This window comes from Stigmatopora nigra, chromosome 11, assembly GCF_051989575.1.
Source record: "Stigmatopora nigra isolate UIUO_SnigA chromosome 11, RoL_Snig_1.1, whole genome shotgun sequence".
Classification (NCBI taxonomy): domain Eukaryota; kingdom Metazoa; phylum Chordata; class Actinopteri; order Syngnathiformes; family Syngnathidae; genus Stigmatopora; species Stigmatopora nigra.
In genome coordinates this window covers 1,337,265-1,355,281 of record NC_135518.1, presented here as the reverse complement: position 1 = coordinate 1,355,281, position 18,017 = coordinate 1,337,265, and the positions used below count along the sequence as shown (strand labels likewise).

Here is an 18,017-nt window from a genome sequence, read left to right as displayed (position 1 = left end):
AAACCGGTCCTCAAAGGGCCTCAGGGGTGCAGGTTTTCATTCAAACCAAACAAGCGGACACACTTTGCAAGTGTAATCCGTTGATTGCAGCCAGGTGCTACTTATTTTAGAAGACCCCTCAAACTGTCGACCCTGGATCGGTTGAAACAAAGACCAGGACCCACCGCGGCCCTCTGCGGAATCGGTTTGAAAGCCCTGCTCTAGATATTGCTGAAGCAAACTTGTGGGTGCAGAAAAAATGCTATGGGTTGCTATGGGATAAAGCAAAACACCAAGGCATTTATGACAGATAAGGTGTGTATCATTGTGCTGGACTCATTGAAAGAATCAATGGAACATAAAGACTCAGACTGGTAGTGGAGGAGACTGGAGCAACAGATTTTTTCACTCAGTGATTATGCAAAATGTTCCAAGAAAGAACTGTGATAAATGCAAATGATCTGCCGACATCTTCTCGGTCTCCCAAACAGGATGTCCTGTCCCCAGGCGACCTGGAACTCGTCAAGGTAATAAAAAGAAAGTGCTGGTCATCTCCACGTGGGGACGGACCTCACCATGTGATTTAGACCACTAACTTCACCAAGTTGGCCCTTCAAACACAAACATTGGTCAATCTCCTCCAAAATCCTAATGGCTCTGTCCCCTGGGTGCGTGTGGCAAGGGACGCCCTGCGCCTGGAGACCATTGACAGCAGGTTCCGGGCCTGTGGCGCAACAGTTTGGCTGCGGCAAGGCGGAGAGAACCAGGTAGCCGCCATGACCCAGGTGATTGTTCAGGGCTGCCCTGCTCTTGACGGAGTGGCTAACCCGCGGGGAGGTGTGTGTGCCATGGTGGGACACTCGTGCTGCGCCTTCATCCCTACCGGCACGTCCTGCTCGGTCCATGATGCCCTGCAGGCTATGAGAAACATGCAGAGTGCTGTGACTGGAGATCCGGTTCCACAGCGGGGATGGCTTGACTGGTTCCTCTCAGGCTCATGTACCCTGCTTCTCAGCTTTGAACAAACGTCCCTTTAATGCCACAGTCGAACTACAATGATTGTGTAAACCCCGCTAATGCTAGCTCGTATACATACCCATGCAACAATCCATATCCCAATCTGACCCTGATGTTGTGCTACTGTCTGACACTGATTAATATGTCTTTCCTATTCTGAGACACCAGGAGATCGTCCAAAGCAGGAGGTCAAGGGAGGAATTTTCCCTCAACTGCGTGAGGGTTTTCGCCCCTTTCTGGTCGGTCTAAACTCCAGTTTGAAGTGATTTGTGAAGAATTTCATTTAAAAGAAGCGTCGGTAATTTTGGTTCTAAACAAGCAGGCGAAACCGGCGAAGCCGGGGACCTCTGCTTGTATTATTATATGTATGCTTGCAACTGAGTAAACACCTTGCTACCGAAAACCTTACACTAAACAAAGAGAAGCCAAAATGCCTTGGACTGCTTGTAGTGGACAAAACAAAGATCCAAAACGCCTTGAGCTGCACATGCGTCCATTATAGACAACACAAGGCTTTCATTTATTTTGACTCTCGGGGGGGTGGGGGGTGAATACAGCTAGTGAGACCACTGCTGTTTCCACCCCTCCTGAGAGTTGAGATGTCCATTGTAACTAGAGTCCTTTAATTTAATAAACAACAAAAAAAGGCGTCTGAGTTGGTACTTAGCACCAACAGTTTGTTCTCCTTGCAAGTAAAACATTCCAGAAGACTACCTTTTTCTCTTCATTTGTGCGTGCATTTGGGGAATGTCTATTGGTGAATCCATCAGATAAATATAGAATCGATTGGTGTTGTTATTTGGTGGCATAAAATCACCTGACATCAGCGGCGGTCCGTGAATTTTCTAGCAACGCCTACAGCTGTCGGAATCAATCCAACCCTCAAAAACTATTCTATGGCTATAAAACCTCTACTGCAGCTCCAGCTTGCGACACATAAAAATAATAATAACCCCATACAATTGAAATATCATTTAGGAATATGGCCATATATTACTCACCAAAACCCCTTTTTACCTGTACATAATATCCGTCCTCCTTTCTTTCCTCCTTCTTCTCTATCGCCAACAATCTTTATCTTTATTCGATTTAATGCTGAAAATATTTGTTCCCGGTTGTGACAGGCTCGCTTGCTTTGGAGTTGTCCGAGCTTTTTTAATGATGTACAGCTTTTTTTTTCTTGAAAAGTCCATCTTGAAAATGTGTTCAGAAACCAATCTTCTGCTCCCTCAGCCATTGTAGGTTGACAAAGCCGCTATTAAATCAACACAACAATATATTTGCTTGTGCAGCTAGCTCCATATATAGTTTGGTAGCTCTGGCTAGTCCACTCTATCACCTTAGTTGGTGAAAGCAATGACATATCCCTACGCCCGCGAGAAGGCCTTGGTGTCAACAAATCGAATTATGATTGGTTGAACCAACAGTCTTATCGACGCTTGGTTAATGCAGCAGAGCCTGCAGAACTGATTGTGAAGGCCTTGAGGCAGATTTCTGACCCTGGCAACAATTGATGGCTGAAATGTGATTCGTTAAATGCTTCAGCTAACAAACAATTTGGATATTCATGGACAAAATATAATTAACATCAGTCTGTGATTCAGATATTTCTTAGGCCAGCAGAGAAGGGCTTGAAGGCCCTGACAGCACACCACGGCCTGACATAGAGCTACGCAAATTAAACTGTGAAAATGGTATGTACAGTGTTCGTAAATGTTTGTCCCCATTTCTTAGGCCGATAATTTTGACAATTTTTTTTGGAAAGACCTCAAATTTTCACAGCTTGTCTAGAAACGTTTTAAGTTTTTATGTGTAACGTTTGTCATTTCTATTTTTTTAGGTTAAGAAATGCTGTTCACTTCAAAAGAAAAGGCATTTTGCGTGTTAGAGTATGCTTGGACTCAGTCACTGTGTAGACAATGCAATGTGCTTTCTTCACAAAATTTGCAAAGGCACCGACTACAAAACAAATTAGGACCAAAAATTTCAAGAAAAGGGGAGAAGTTTGGCACGAGCTCAAATACTGGTTCGACGTGTACAGTCACAGGCGGCGCTCCTATTAAACATTTATGAAAATCTGCCATAGAACCAACACATATTTGTACTTTCCTTTGTACATTTAACCAATAAAACAAATGACTTTAAACATGAAGTGTATTGAGTTTCATCAATATCTATCAAGCAGTTTCCACGATATGGGCATTCAGAATGGTGTCAATCATTTGGGAACAGCCTGTATATCATCAAAATACTGAAAAACTACAGAAGTAGGTGTAATTAAATTGCAACGGCGGGGTACAATAATGTGCTCTTTCTAGATATGTATTCTTCTTGGCCAATGGCGTAACATCTGGAATGAAAAAGTAGCAGACTTGTCATATTGTTCTGCATGTTCTCTTGCAGTTTATTTACAAATTGGTAAAAACTACAAATTGTCCATTGTCTCCACTTAATGTACGTAGATGAAAAAAAACAAGACACCCCCCACACCAAAAGTGTTTTAATTTGCATATTTAGAATCATTATTTTTTAGAGACTAGCAACAGTAAACTGCTTTCTGATGCCTTTTTGTCAAAAAAACATATTGTACAGCTTAACTTCATATTTATCTTAAATAGTGCAAAAAGAATTTTCTGGTCTTTGTGGCTTCATATAAACAGGAATACTCTAAAGCCTCAGGTGAAACCTGTTTGTACAGTTAACTACCAACACAATAAACAACAACAATAACAAAATCAAAATGGAGAATCAAACTTCCTATCAAATAAAAAATAATAACAACAAAATAAGAATAAAGATCAAAAGAACAACTCTTGCCACAGACAACAACAGAAATATCCATTGGGGGGAACCCTGTCCAGGTTTGAAAAAAGGTGGTGGGATACAACCATAACAAAAAAGAAAACAAAGCAAGGTATTAAAAGAAAAAAACTCTTATAGATTGCCACAGACAACAACAGAAATCTCCACTGGGGAGAACCCAGTCCATATTTGGAAAAAAAGGGAGGGTGGAGATAGAACCATAACAAAGGATAAAACAAAGTAAGGTGTTAGGAACTGAAATAAGTCCGGTTTATATGTTCCACATTGGCTACAAAATTGTATCCAGTTTAGCTTTAGAATTTGTTGCCGGTCAGTGACTAAAACAGCGTCGCTGTGGATGTTTGTGAAACGGGGGTCACCTGACCCCATCCAAGTGCTGTGGCAGTAGGAGGTAGGTGGGAATGACTTACTTGATGTTGAAGGTGTCAGCCACTGCTGCAGAGAAGGACGTGGCAGAGGAGGAGTCTTTTAAGGGTTTATGGGCGGGGGTTAAGACATGCCCTGGCACCCAGCCCTCAGCAGCAGGTGACTGGCTGTCAGCGGCCCGGTAAACGAGGTACATCTTTTGCTGATTGGTCGCCAGGACTTGCACAACTTCACCCTGACTCACGCATATCTCATTCTCCTTGAGAGCAAAGTAGTCCTGAATGACACGCATGGTCGACGAGGCGCCATTGAAGAAGCCACTGTCGCTCTCCTGAGGAAGAGGATGTTGATGGTAAGGAAAAGAAACCCACGGAAGGAAAAATAAAGAGGGGAAGGAGGACAAAGTTATAGGGTTCTACTAAGAGGGCTATGCAACAGGATGGCCGGCTGGGATAATTTCCTGGGGAGGTGGATACAGGTCAATAAGGAGGATGAGGAATAAATGGAAAAAAGTTAGCATTTTTTAAATGTAGGTCTTACCATCCAATACTTAATTAGTGAAATTTAATATTTTTATTTAGTGCGTCACATTAAAACAGGTAGCTTGTGCATGCACATATTCACACTATGTACTATTATACAATACTATTTATTGTATGTGTATTTGTCCCATTCAAAAAACAGTTGAAAGCATATTTTGGACTTTGGAAGCCCTAGCCTACATGTGAGGTAATTTCATGTGCTGTTAATTGAAATGCATTGCCGTTTCACTCCAAGTTAGCGATGTCGCTATGACTGGTATTCCGAGATGCCAGCCTCCATTGACCCCATTTACGCATGACCCATTTCTGGAGTATTTCCGGATTGAATGCAATTAACACAAAATCGATATAAAAGTGGATTGGATTGGAACTTTATTTCATCCTGTATTTGGGACATTTCCTTGTTTGCAGTAGAAAGACAGTACCAAGCAGAGAGCAAGCAACACGACAGGGTGGGGTCCAGTCGCAAAGGTCGTAAAACAACAAAGCACAAAGTAAAAGGCAAAGTATATGGGAATCATTAAGAAATATTTTTTTAGAGGGGACAGCGCTCTTGCCACCGGCTGCTGCCTGACGGCGCCATCTTGAAAAAAAGTCAAAAATAAGCATAGGGCAATTTAAATCGAACTGCTGCTATCATGTTTTTACATTAATTGAAAAATTGTGGTTTTGCAAACTATTGAAAAAGTACAGCTTAATGAAAATAGGTTCATCTTTGTGTATGAGTCATTCTAAGGGCGTTTTACAGTCAGCAATTCTAACGTGTCACGCTGAAGTTGCACTTGCATGTTGTGTAATGTGCAAATGTCGGTCCTTTTGGAGACGGCTTAAAAATGGGATTTTTCCTCAAATACAAACCAATAAACTTCTGCGATGTCTGGGTTTCTTATTAGAAGTTTCATCCAAATTGCCATCCATTTTGTGCTTTACCCGAGCAGGCATATTGATAAGAATTACCAGTGCTGTGTACACCTTCTTCCTTCTTCCCGGAAATGATAGAATTTGTTTCAAAATGAAAGATTGGTGATTTAGCCAGTCTTAATAATATTTAATTCCCTTATGAAAAAAAACCAAACGAAAATGTTAAATAGATAGTGGGTATCTATCCAATCGTTTCTGAATCGATTGCCACACTGAAGTTGCACCAGACAAATCTTTCATCAGAACTTGTAACTCAGATGATTCACAATGTACTCGTGCTTCCAAATTCTTACGGTTTACAGTGCAGTTGAATCAAGATGGCGGAAGGCATTGAAATAGTGTGAATTTCTTCGAGTCAGGGTTGGAGTCAGTCCAAGCTGCGCCATGTCACTGATTCCATTCATAAGTTTTATTGACAGAATATCTAGACACAGTTGAGGCATTAAAAGGTGCCAGTTTGGATGCTTCAATATTGTAGCTCTGCTTTTTGTAGATGATGTATTTCTATCGGCTTCATTTTTTCCCGATTTTTAACTCTTACTGGAAAGATTCGCAACTGAGTGTGAGGCGGTTAGGGTGAGAATCAGCACCTCCAAATCTGAGACCAATGTCCTGAATTGGAAAAAGGTAGCATGGGAAAGGGGTGAGGTCATTTCCCAAAGTGGAGGAGTTTAAGTATCTCAAAGTCTTTTTCTTTCCTCCCTGGTGAAGTGATCAAGGGATGTCCTAAATGGAGGGTGTCACATGGTCAGGTTTGCTGTTCTGTACTGACTTTAATTCAGGCATCCTTAACAAAGCGGTGGCCTTCTAAATTAGTGGGATGGGCCCACTGAAATTGTACGCATTGCAATAATTAGGAAACACTGCTGTGTCATAATGTTACTAGCTGAGTTGGTACCTGGACATTTCATCGACGGACACTTGGTCGACCGACACTTTGTCCCCGGACGTTTTGTCGAACGGACGTTTGGTCGCCAGACAGTTCGTCGAACAGACGTTTTGTTGCCGTACATTTCGTCGCCGGATCAAAATTAGCAATAAATTGCGTATTATTGGCGTGTATGTACATGTTAACTACTGTTACACTTTAACAGAGGTGTTGGGACATGACAATAATAAAATCAAATGTCGGATTGCACGGGCGAGGCAAGTTTGTCTATACACACACGAAAACAGGGTGTTTTGTTCTGTCACCCAGGAACACATACACTGAAAAACATGTACATACACGCCAATAATACGCAATTGATTGATAATTTTGAAATTAGATATTAATGCTCTGACATTGTCAATGCAATGACAAACTCTAATGTTTATAAATTTGAGGGCGAGAGATTACCTGGTTGATCGCTTTCAACAGTAAACTATCTCTCTCTCTCTCTCTCTCTCTCTCTCTCTCTCTCTCTCTCTCTCTCTCTCTCTCTCTCTCTCTCTCTCTCCCCCTCTCTCTCTCTCCCCCTCACCCCCCCCCCCCCTCTCTCTCTCTCTCTCTCTCTCTCTCTCTCTCTCTCTCTCTCTCTCTCTCTCTCTCTCTCTCTCTCTCTCTCTCTCTCTCTCTCTCTCTCTCTCTCTCCCCCCTCATCCTCCCCCCCTCTCTCTCTCTCTCTCTCTCTCTCTCTCTCTCTCTCTCTCTCTCTCTCTCTCCCCCTCATCCTCCCCCCCCCCTCTCTCTCTCTCTCTCTCTCTCTCTCTCTCATGATTATAATTTTGAGAGTGAGCGAATCCGGCAACGAATTGTCCGTCGACGAAGTGTCAGTCGACCAAGTATCCGTCGATGAAGTGTCCGTCGACGAAACATCCGTCGACGAAACATCCGTCGACGAAACGTCCGTCGACGAAACGTCCGTCGACGAAACGTCCGTCGTCGAAACGACCGTCGATGAAACGTCCGGTCGCGGCTGAGACCAAACTAGTGTTTCATATTAAAAGTTTCCTTACTAACCCTGGAGTTAAAGCACCGTGTGCTATCGTTGGAGGTGGACGTGGTCAAGCGGCTTTGAGATCTCTCACTCTCTTTTTCGCCGAGATTGACCGCTGACGAGGGGCGGTTGTGAGAGGTCGCAGTTGAGCGATTGCTGGCGCTTGGGCGGTTTCTGGTTAGCGACGAGCTTCCCCCACACTTTTGCTGATATGCAATGGGAGAAACGAGTGCTGTGTTGAAGGACACAAAAGTTTAGCCATTTACCACTTAGTCTTAAAGTTTAGGGATAATCTGAATGGGAATATTCTACTCTCACCAGATAGGAAGTTGCTTTGAGCATCCAGAAGTGCCTGAATGTGTCCCATCCAAACTTGCTTAATCTCAACATTGGCCGCCTGTAGGGTAAAGCGCTCCGACGAGCCACGACATGACAAGATGAATTTACACTGATCATTGTCAACACTCTCCTCAAGACCCAAGTACGACACCTGTAGTGAAGGGGAGTAATACTGGTTATAAAAAATATTTTGTTCATTTGCAATTGACAATCCAGTCTTTTATTCGATTCTTCAGAAACAATGCTAAGTGCTGTCCTCATTAATCAACAACATCAAAGCTTGTTTGTTCGAAATTTAAACATAGTTTACTGCAGTTATATGGCAGGAATAGCCAATACATTTGTTGCTTTCTTTACATTCAGGCTGGATATTACATACAATTGAACTATAATGTGAATGTTCATCGATCAGCATTTTTTCAATGTCTTTTACTGCGTTTGTTTTTTTTGGTTTTCATGGTTAACAATGATTCAAGTACCTTTATACTCTTTTTAAACTGGTATCCGGGTGTGGATGAGCCTTTTCTCAACAATTCGCTGAAGATGACGATCTGCTCGAAAAGGAAAACCCGGCGCTCTTTTGAACGGGACAAGACGCCGCTATCCTGCTCAGTCACGTAGAATGTCTCCTGCTGCAGAAGCTTGCCCTGACTGGTTAGTTTTCCCTTGACAGGAACACCAATGATTAACAGTACTGCCTGGTTTTTACTCTCGAAGCAAAATTGGCACACGGTGTCTGAAGATTTCAAGCATATTTTCAAAGGCTAAATGCTTTTTAGATATATTATGTTTATATTACAGATTGTATTCTACTGCAGATTCTTTTGAATCACCAGTTATACACTTTCAGGTATAAAATATTACCTCATATCCTTGTAACCGTCCTAAGTTCATCATGTCGTTACACAGTTTTGGAACTTGAGACATCAAATCTACTGCTTTCTATAACATGAAAATACAGTTTCTGGACGTCAAAAGGTGCTCTTTTACTGGAATGAATGCAGTTTGGTCATTTAATTTATAAAAGGGCATTAGAATTCTGTCCCAATGGGAGACAGTGGGAGTTGCTCTTACCTCTATTTGTTCACAGTCCATTCCCGCCTTGGAGCTATACTTAAGGAAGTCCTTTGGGGTATTACGACACAACGTTAGAAAACAGTCTCTTCTAGTAACATATACAGACATACACACCTACCTTAAGTAGTAGCTGGTATTTTGTGATTCTTTGGATTGGTTTAATAAGGAAGTCGCTAATTGTCAACCGGGATTTAATGTCCTGCTGGATTTCCTGCATTGAGAGACAAAAAGGAGAAGTTACGTCATAATTAATAAATAGGTTATCTATTGTCCTAAAAACAGCAAATGGATTGAGTGGGAAATATTTTCAGAGAGAGGAAAGAGTACACTACTCCATGGGCAGAATGCAAAATGTGTCAGTGTGTTGGGGATTTTTTCTGTCTAATTCTTTAACCACAGTATACAAAGTAACTCACGTCAAAATAATTGTCATATTCTGCTACAATGAATTCCGACTTTGGTTTGTTCTGACAGTAAACCACATACATGTGCAATCTTCTCTCCTGGAAAACAACAACAAATATGTCAGAGATTGATCATTCATGGGGAACAATGGCCTCCTCATCTGTGTCACTCACATGTTTGATGAAGAGGTCGGCCAGGTGCTCGTGGTCGTCTCGACATTTTTCCAATTCTCCAACAAAGAAGCTGCCCGCACACAGGAGTGTTGTTACCAATTACATAAGACCTCAGGTGTTTAATTACAATGTTCTTTGTAACTCACTCTCTGTGCCAATCAAAGATCTGATGGATGTTCCCAAAAACAATCTTCTCTTTGCCTTTCATATCTTCAGGGATGCTTTTTTCCTCTATTCTCGTCATAAAGCCCTGTAAGGAGGTTGAAATCAGAGACAAGCTATACTCTTTTTTTGTCATAGAATGTTGTGATAAATTCTTCAGAATACACAGATTTAAGTCAGTCAGTTCCCCATTTTAGCAGGGACCAATATCACAATGCCTGTAATATGCACATTTCCCGTATTCCACAATTCAGTAAACAACATGCTGACGTTATTTCTCTCCTTCTCAGGCTTTGGCAATGATTCCTTTCACAAACAGAGAGGGTACGAATCTCAAAAGTCGCCTCTGTGTGTGAGCATTTTACAAAGAGCCCCAATTTATTGGAAGAGATGGTACACTCTTATTGTGCAAGTGTTGCCCTTATCTTTTATGACCCGCTAAAATCAACAACAACATGGTGTCAGAAAACATGTTTGTAACTGCAAACGTATGAATGTATTTTTTTTTCATTTCTCCCCTTCTCAAGCTTAAGCAAAGCTGCTGTTGACTAACTACAGACTTTTTAGAAAACAAGGGTTCAAATCCCCTGACCAAAATCTCTACAGTGAGTGAGCATTTTACAATGGATCGTTATGTAAACCTAAGGAACAAACAACAGTCCTCTGTGTGTATTTTTCCATGTCAGTTAATGGGATGGTCTCTCTCCTCTCTTACCATGAGGCCACCTCGTATCAGTTGTACCTGCTAACTTCGGACATGTCCACATGCAATGGGTATAATTTGAAATTTGTTCTTTTAGAAAAAAAACATTAGATAGATCTTTCATTGTTAAGGCGGCCTGCGGCTGAGTGCTTAGCGCGTCAGCCTTACAGTTCTGAGGTCCAGGGTTCAAATCCAGGTGTAAGAGTGAATGGTTTACCATCTTTTTCTGCCCGTCAATTCAGGGTGCCTGTTCTCATGATTTTTCTGGGATATGCTCCACCACCCGTGACCCTTGTGAGAATAGGCGGTTTCGAAAATGGTCAGCATGCTCTCAATATATGACCAGTAGGTCACCAGCAGGTTGGTGTTTAGTTGCTCCTTCAAGAGTACTCTCAGGAAATGTAGCCTATGCTGTGCCTTCTTGCTGAGTGCTGTGATGTTTGCTATCAGGGTGAGGTCAGCAGAGATATGTAAAATCTCCACTCACTCCACACTTTTGCCGTTGATGTAAAGGGTGGATGGAGCGGCTGTGTTCTGTCGGATCTCCAGGTGGAGTTCTCTTGTTTTGTAAACGTCCAGCGTCAAGTTGTTGAGAGTTCACCACTCGCTGAGTCTGAGGACCTCATCTCTGTAGGCCGTCTCATTCCACTCTGATGATCTCATCTCTGTAGGCTGTCTCATTCTTCTGTGATCATCCCCACCACCATCTGCACATTTCAAAATTATGTGCTCAGAGTGCGTGGTTTGCAGTCGTGTGTGTAAAGTGAGTAAGGCAGTGTACTCAGCCCACAGCCTTGGGTCGAGCAAGTGCTGAGTGCACGGGCGGATGAGAGGTGGCGCCCCAGTGTTACGTGTTGGGTTTGATTCACCAGAAAGTCCTTAATCCAGGAGCAGATGGAAAGAGGGAGCCCCAGGTCAGAGAAATTGTGGATAAAAATGTCTAGTATTATGGTGTTTAGGGCTGAGCTGTAGTCAATGAAGAGCATTCTCATATAGCTCCCTCTTTTCTCAAGGTGGCTCATTGCATCGTGGAGGGTGCTGGTTATTGCATCTCCAGTGGATATGAAAACTGATGCTGGGCATGGATGAGGGGAAATAGAATTTAATATGTTTCACAACTAGTTTTTCTAAGCACTCTGTGATGACTGATGTGAGAGCTACTGGGCGGTAGTCACCCAAATTGTTTTCCATCTTGTGTACTAGGCTGATGGTTTTCTTTTTGATTCAAGTTTTTTCACAAATCCCAACTTCATTGGAATTGAGGTTAAACAGAAACAGTAACAACAATTAAAATGAAAAACAATTCTTTAGCATATTTCCTTTTTTACCTTCTTGCATGTATTTTATTTTATTTTTACATGCCCTCTTTAGCTTACATGTCATTCGAATGTAACCCATAACCAATTAATTAATTACAATCTATCATTTCATTTTGTATATCTGTTGAGGGACACAAGGAACTAATTCAGGGCAAAAGGTATTGGACTTTGAACAAAATGCACACAATGCGATTTTAGGCAGGAGGCAAGCCCCGAATTAAGTTTTTTCATATTTACTCAAATGATTTGCAGAAAGGGGTGCGGCCTGGTGGAACGAGTGGTTAGCGTGGCGGTCTCACAGCTCTGGGGTTCTAGGTTCAAATCCAGGTCATGTCTATCTGTGTACAGTTTGCATGTTCTCCCCGGGCCTGTGTGTTTTTTCTCCGGACACTCTGGTTTCTTCCCACATTCCAAAAACATGCATGAACGCCTGGCCACCGATTCAGGGTGTACCCCGCCTCTGGCCCGGAGACAGTTGGGATTGGCTCCAGCACCCCCGTGACCCTAATGAGGATTAAGCGGTTCAGAAAATGAGTTGAGATGAGAATTAGTGGAAAGGATCTTCCCCAGATGACCATAGATTTAGAAAAAAAATCAGACAAGGATCTTTTCCATATGACCATAGGCTTAGAAAACCGTCACACAAGGATATTTTCCACAAGTTAGTTTATCAGTTTGAACATCAATAGGTTGTTCCCCCGCCACAATAGTTAATTCTACCGGTGGTCAAAACCTTTGTAAATACAAAATAGCAAATTATTCAATTTGAAAAAGGAACTGTCTCTTTTGATGAGAACCCGATGCTTTTTAACGACATAAATTACAATTTTCTAACCATAAGTTTAAGATGTGGTGGCCAAATTGCTCCTAATGTGGAAATATCTAGATTTGTTTCGATGGTTCATATTACTGCAATAGTTGTCACTTTTGAACAAGAAATAAATTAAAAAGTTAAAGCGTAAGTTAGTTTTATTTCATTATCACAAATGTACAATTATTTCCTCTCTGTGTTCCGAAAAGGAGGGTGTTGCCAGACCTTCGATCAGCCTTAATTAACTATTGTGATGTGCTAACATGGTAAAATCTAGGGTCAGAGCACATTTAACTACAATAAGATGGCCCATTTTATGCAAAATACGGTTTATTTTTTCCCTAAATTATATTCATGGACGTCAAAATACATTTTATTTACCGTTTTATCTGTTTATCTTTTCTTTATTTTGAAATAAATTACCATATATTGCTGCATTGTCTTGCTTCGTGATGTCACAAAGGCGCCATTTTGTTGCGACGTCATCGTGTTATCGTTGTCAACTTGCAGTTTCGTGCATGTCATGTTTTTATGCGCTTATAAGCCATACCCTCAATTCAGTCATTTTTTGTCCGACAAGGTACGGTAAGGTAGATGTTGTATCAGTAAATAGAAACTTGTCTTGGAAGTCGAATTGCAGCCATTAGTCGCGACAGTTAGTCAGCATGTGATTAACCCTTTGTTTGCAAATAATGCAATAATGGGCAAAACCAGGACTCAGTGAAAACAGCCGTTCAATCATTCCATAATTTACTGAACCGCTTATCTTCACAAGTGTCACAGGGGGATGCTGCAGCCTATCCCAGCTGACACCCTGAATTGGTGACCAGTTGATCGCAGGGCTTGAGGAGACCATTCACACTCATACCTGCGGGCAATTTAGAGTGTTCAAGCAGCGTACCATGCATGTTTGCGGAGAAAACATACACGGGGAGAATATGCAAACTACACTCAGGTGGACCGGCCATGATTCAAACCCAGGACCCCGGAACTGGGAGGCCGACTTCCTAACCACCTTGCTATGAACATAATTATCTAAATAATCCAGGATCCTCTCTTTTGAAAGAACAAACCCTAGAAAATAATTATCACGCTCATGTGGTGATCATCATCACCTCTGTGTAACTCACCTCAATCACAATGCCTAAGTCTTTGACATAGTCCTTCTCTGTCTGTATTAGCTCATTAAGAACAAACCTGAGCAGAAAGAAAGTTCACTATGTCGTTGATAATAAATGAGGAGTATGTCTGATAAAAGTCAGCCCAGATAGTTTACTTACATACGCCCCCTCATGGCTTTGGCTCGCTGTTCCAGCTCAGGGTTGCGGGACTGGACCGGAGTGCTTTGTTCCAGGGGAGAGAGTGAGGTGAAGACTGGGTGTGATCGAGGTTCTAATGTCTATTACAAAAAAAAACAACCAGACAAACAGACAAAAAGATTTAAACAAACTGAAAAATGTATCTGTAAGTGTGATGAAGCATGGGGCGTGATATTTGTATTCTGCTGGCCACCAAGATTTAAAAAAAAGAACAAGAAATCTTTGTTTTTAAATTGCATAGACATTTATTATAAGGCACATCAACAGATTAAGGATACAGTGGTACCTCTACATGCGTCACTGCTTGCTCGGGGCATACCAATCCTACCTAGGTCTAAACCTAGTTAAACGTGCTCTGACTGGCCAGGCACGTGTCGCCTTGATTTTGAAATAAAATAAAATTCCACTTCGATTTTTTGTTTAGTTCTATTATAAGTTTGAAAGTGACAACTATTGGAGTAATATAAACCATCAAAATAACAGAAATATTATGACATAAGAAGCAATATGGCTACCACAAAATCTTTAACTTCTGGTAAAAAAAATGTTTTCTGTAATTAGAAAGCTTCACCTTCTCATCAAGATAGACATTTCTTTTTTTCAAATTGAATAATTTGATATTTTGCATTTACAAAGTTTTTGCTCATTCATTTTAAGAGCCCTTTGAGATCAACAAATTGGTCAAAAATGGCTATCAAGCTCTCTTCCCAATTTCAAAGCCAAATAACCGATATTTTACCAAACAGATTTTCTATCACCTGGAAAGACATTTTTTTTGTGTGGAATCTGAAAAAGGGTAGTAACTGCCAAACCCTGCATTTCCTCCAGATCACGTTCTGCTCTTATTCTCAAATGTCCAACGGAATTGCGCTCTGTGCCAATCTAGTATAAAGTGTAATTGCGCATCCACTACAGTAGCTGGCAGTGGCGCTGTCATTTATTTTTTATTTCAGGCATTGCTGCACTTAAAATCTTTTCTGTTGCAGACTTAAAACAAGAATTAATAAAGTTATTCTTTGTAAGTTTGACTATATTTCTTTCTTTTTTTCATTTTCTTTAATGTTAATAAGGATAAAATGTTGTACTTATAACAATTTTATAACATGATTTTATTTATAGTCACGGTGGGAAGTGGGGGGGGGGACGAATAGTTTTCTTCTTGCTAGAGGGGGGGGGGGGGGGGGGGGGGGCTAAGAGAAAATTATTGAGAAGCACTGCTCTAGTATAAGTCGCCCCCTGATTCCCAATTTTCACCTCCATATTCATGGTTTTAACAAGTACAAATGTGTTACTTTGAAGAGAAAATCTTCACAAATGGTATTTCTGAGATAGTGTATGAATCAAAAGCACATTACTAGGGGCAATATTATAAGGACGTTAAAATCCCATGACATTGTAAATAAAAAATATCAAAATTTTCAATTTGAAAGAAGAAATAAGTATCTTGATGAAAACCTGATGCTTTCTAATTGCAGAAATATTTCAGAAAATACTACATCTCCAATTCAAATGCCTCGAAATTCACCGCCACCTTGATTCAACTGGACTGTAAACCGGAAGAATTCGGTAACACGAGTGCATTGAGAATCATCCGAGTCACAAGTTCTGAAGAACGATTAGTCTTGTGCGACTTCAGCGCATATCGATTTTTTTGTGAGTCGCATTCACCCCTGATAAACTCTGAAAATAGGACAAGGGTACTCCTGAAATGGGGTCGATGGAGGTTGGCAGGTAGACTGAATGCCTCAAGCAGCAGCTGGAAATTGTTCTCTGGTGTCTTGTGTCAAAGAATCCCAAAACATAGAGCAAAGACCTGCTCTGGGTTGACTATGCTAATAACATGTTGCCCACTTCAGCCACAGTTTTTTCTCTGCTTATGTGTGTTTTTGATTACAGTGTTCCCTCGCTACTTCGCGGTTCAGCTACCGGGGACTCATAGCTACGCAGATTTCTCCAAAAAATACAAATATTACATTGAAACAACATATTTTACAGTTCTTTTTGTTATAACATGAATTTCACTCTCTCTACCTGTATTCTATATTGTGTACTGTATACAGGGGGGTAATCTTTTTTTAAATAAAAAAAAAATTAAAAATGTAATTTTTTTTCGAATTAAATTCAAATTAAGCATTTTTGAAGGGGAATCCCTACTTCGCGGAAATTGACTTATCGCGGGTTGTCCCGGTCCCCTCTGCTCATTTTTTGATCCACTGTAGTCAGCATATTTGGGCGGGTGTCCGACAGGGCCTGCTTTGCAAGGGTGACAGGGTCAAGGGAGCAGCAGGCCGTAAGGCCCTGCATGGGTTTTCTATGGGTATTTTGGTTTACTCCCTCAGTCCAAAATCATACATGTTAGGCTGATATGAGTGTTTAAGATAACATTAAGATAAAATGACAGCATCGCTTGGCAATTGCTTCTTCATATTGTAGCAGTTTTTGTAAGTATAGAAACATTGTTGAATAAGAAACTTGCGCCGAGTTTGGTCGACACTGGTCAGTCTCCTCCAAAATCCTAATGGCTCCGTTCCCCTCGGTAGGAGCCGCGAGGAACACCCTACATCTGGAGACCATTGATTGCAGATTCATCATAAATGCCACATTCGAATGTACCATGATTGTTGAAACCCAGCTAACGCTAACTCATATACACATGCAACAATCCATGTCCCAATCTGACCCTGATGCTGCGCTTGTCTAACACTGATTAATATGTCTTCCCTATTCTGAGACACCAGACCATGAGGCGAACGTCCCCAGCGGGAGGTCAAGGGAACAATTTTCCCTCAACTGCGTGAAGGGTTTTCGCCCACTTCCGGTCGGTCAAAACTCCAGCTCAAAATCATTTTTGAAGAATTTTGTTCAAAAGTAGCGTCGCTAACAAAAGAAGTTCCAATGTTTTTATACTTACAACAGGAGGGAATTATAAGATAACATTAACATAAAATGACAACGTCGCTTGGCAATTGCTTTTTCATATTGTATTAGTTTTTGTAAGTATAGAAACATCGTTGTTATAAGAAACTTGCGCCGAGTATGGTCGTTGTCATGGGGACTTGACACTGAATAACCGGACTTCACCCAAAGTTTGGTCGTTGCCATGGAGACTTACCACTGATTAATCAGACTTTGCCCAAAATTTGGTCGTTGTCATAGAAACCATACTATGCCCTGTTTCCTATATAAAGACTGACCCACTGTTCATTCAGAGAGATTTGCGAGGATGACAGACTGTGAGCGGTTAACAGCTGTTTGAGCTTTCTCACCATCCTGCAGTCCGGTAATAAACCTATTTCCTATTAAATTTATCTCAGTCTTTCTTAACCTGTTCCTGATGTTGTATTTTCAGATCTATCAGAGTGTGAGGTTGAATGGGTGTCCGTCTCCTTGTGCCCTGTGATCGGCTGGCCACTGATTCAGGGTGTCCCCTGCCTTTGGCCCGAAGTCAACTGGGATAGGCTCCAGCACCCCCACGAGCCTTGTGAGAATAAGTGGTTTAGAAAATGAATGACAGAATGAATGTTTACAAATGTTCGAAAACTGCGAATTTTCACGTTTGAAGTGTCACCTTTTAGCGAAGATTGCATTTTGGAGAGGAGTGCCATTAGTAAAGTGGTTAGTCCAGCAGCGTTAGCCTCAATCTAGTACTGCTAATGCTGCACACTGTGTAATCTACATGTGCTTTTATTTTTATTTTATATGTCTGGATGAATTTTAGTTGTGCTGTGTTTTGTTGACCAATAAACAACTGTGAATGAAACTAAATATGGATGTGTGCTGAGAGCATGAACACTCATAAATCACATGAATTACCGACCTTACTTGTATTTCCTGTGGCCAATTTCAAGTTGGGGCAAAAAATTGGGGGAAGTACAAAATATCTTGACAATAATCTATATATAATCTGATCTCATTTTATGAACTGCTTTATCCTCATTAGTGTCACGCAGGTGCTGGAGCCAACCCCAGTTGACTCCTGGCCAGAGTCGGGGGACCCTGAATCAGAGGCCAGTTGATCGCACAAGCAAACTGGATTTGAACCCAAGACCCCAGAGCTGTGAGGCCGACGCGCTAACCACTCATACCACCGGACCATTCTAAATATAATAAATTTGTAAATACTTTCAGTACTGTACTTACAA

The 18,017-nt window shown here is 41.3% G+C and overlaps 1 protein-coding gene across 1 annotated transcript in view; it reads right to left on the bottom strand.

Annotated features, from left to right (window-relative positions):
* The window catches only part of kalrna (kalirin RhoGEF kinase a), a 201,911-nt gene that overhangs the window by 31,075 nt on the left and 152,819 nt on the right, over positions 1-18,017 (bottom strand). Inside the window, exons 46-57 of the mRNA XM_077728636.1 lie at positions 13,837-13,955; positions 13,687-13,753; positions 9,708-9,811; positions 9,562-9,631; positions 9,400-9,486; positions 9,102-9,194; positions 8,981-9,031; positions 8,771-8,848; positions 8,386-8,571; positions 7,886-8,057; positions 7,591-7,799; positions 4,230-4,516 (exon numbers count right to left, since the gene is read on the bottom strand). Coding sequence (XP_077584762.1) covers positions 4,230-4,516; positions 7,591-7,799; positions 7,886-8,057; positions 8,386-8,571; positions 8,771-8,848; positions 8,981-9,031; positions 9,102-9,194; positions 9,400-9,486; positions 9,562-9,631; positions 9,708-9,811; positions 13,687-13,753; positions 13,837-13,955 — 1,523 coding nt within the window. The remainder of the gene's footprint in view (positions 1-4,229; positions 4,517-7,590; positions 7,800-7,885; positions 8,058-8,385; positions 8,572-8,770; positions 8,849-8,980; positions 9,032-9,101; positions 9,195-9,399; positions 9,487-9,561; positions 9,632-9,707; positions 9,812-13,686; positions 13,754-13,836; positions 13,956-18,017) is intronic.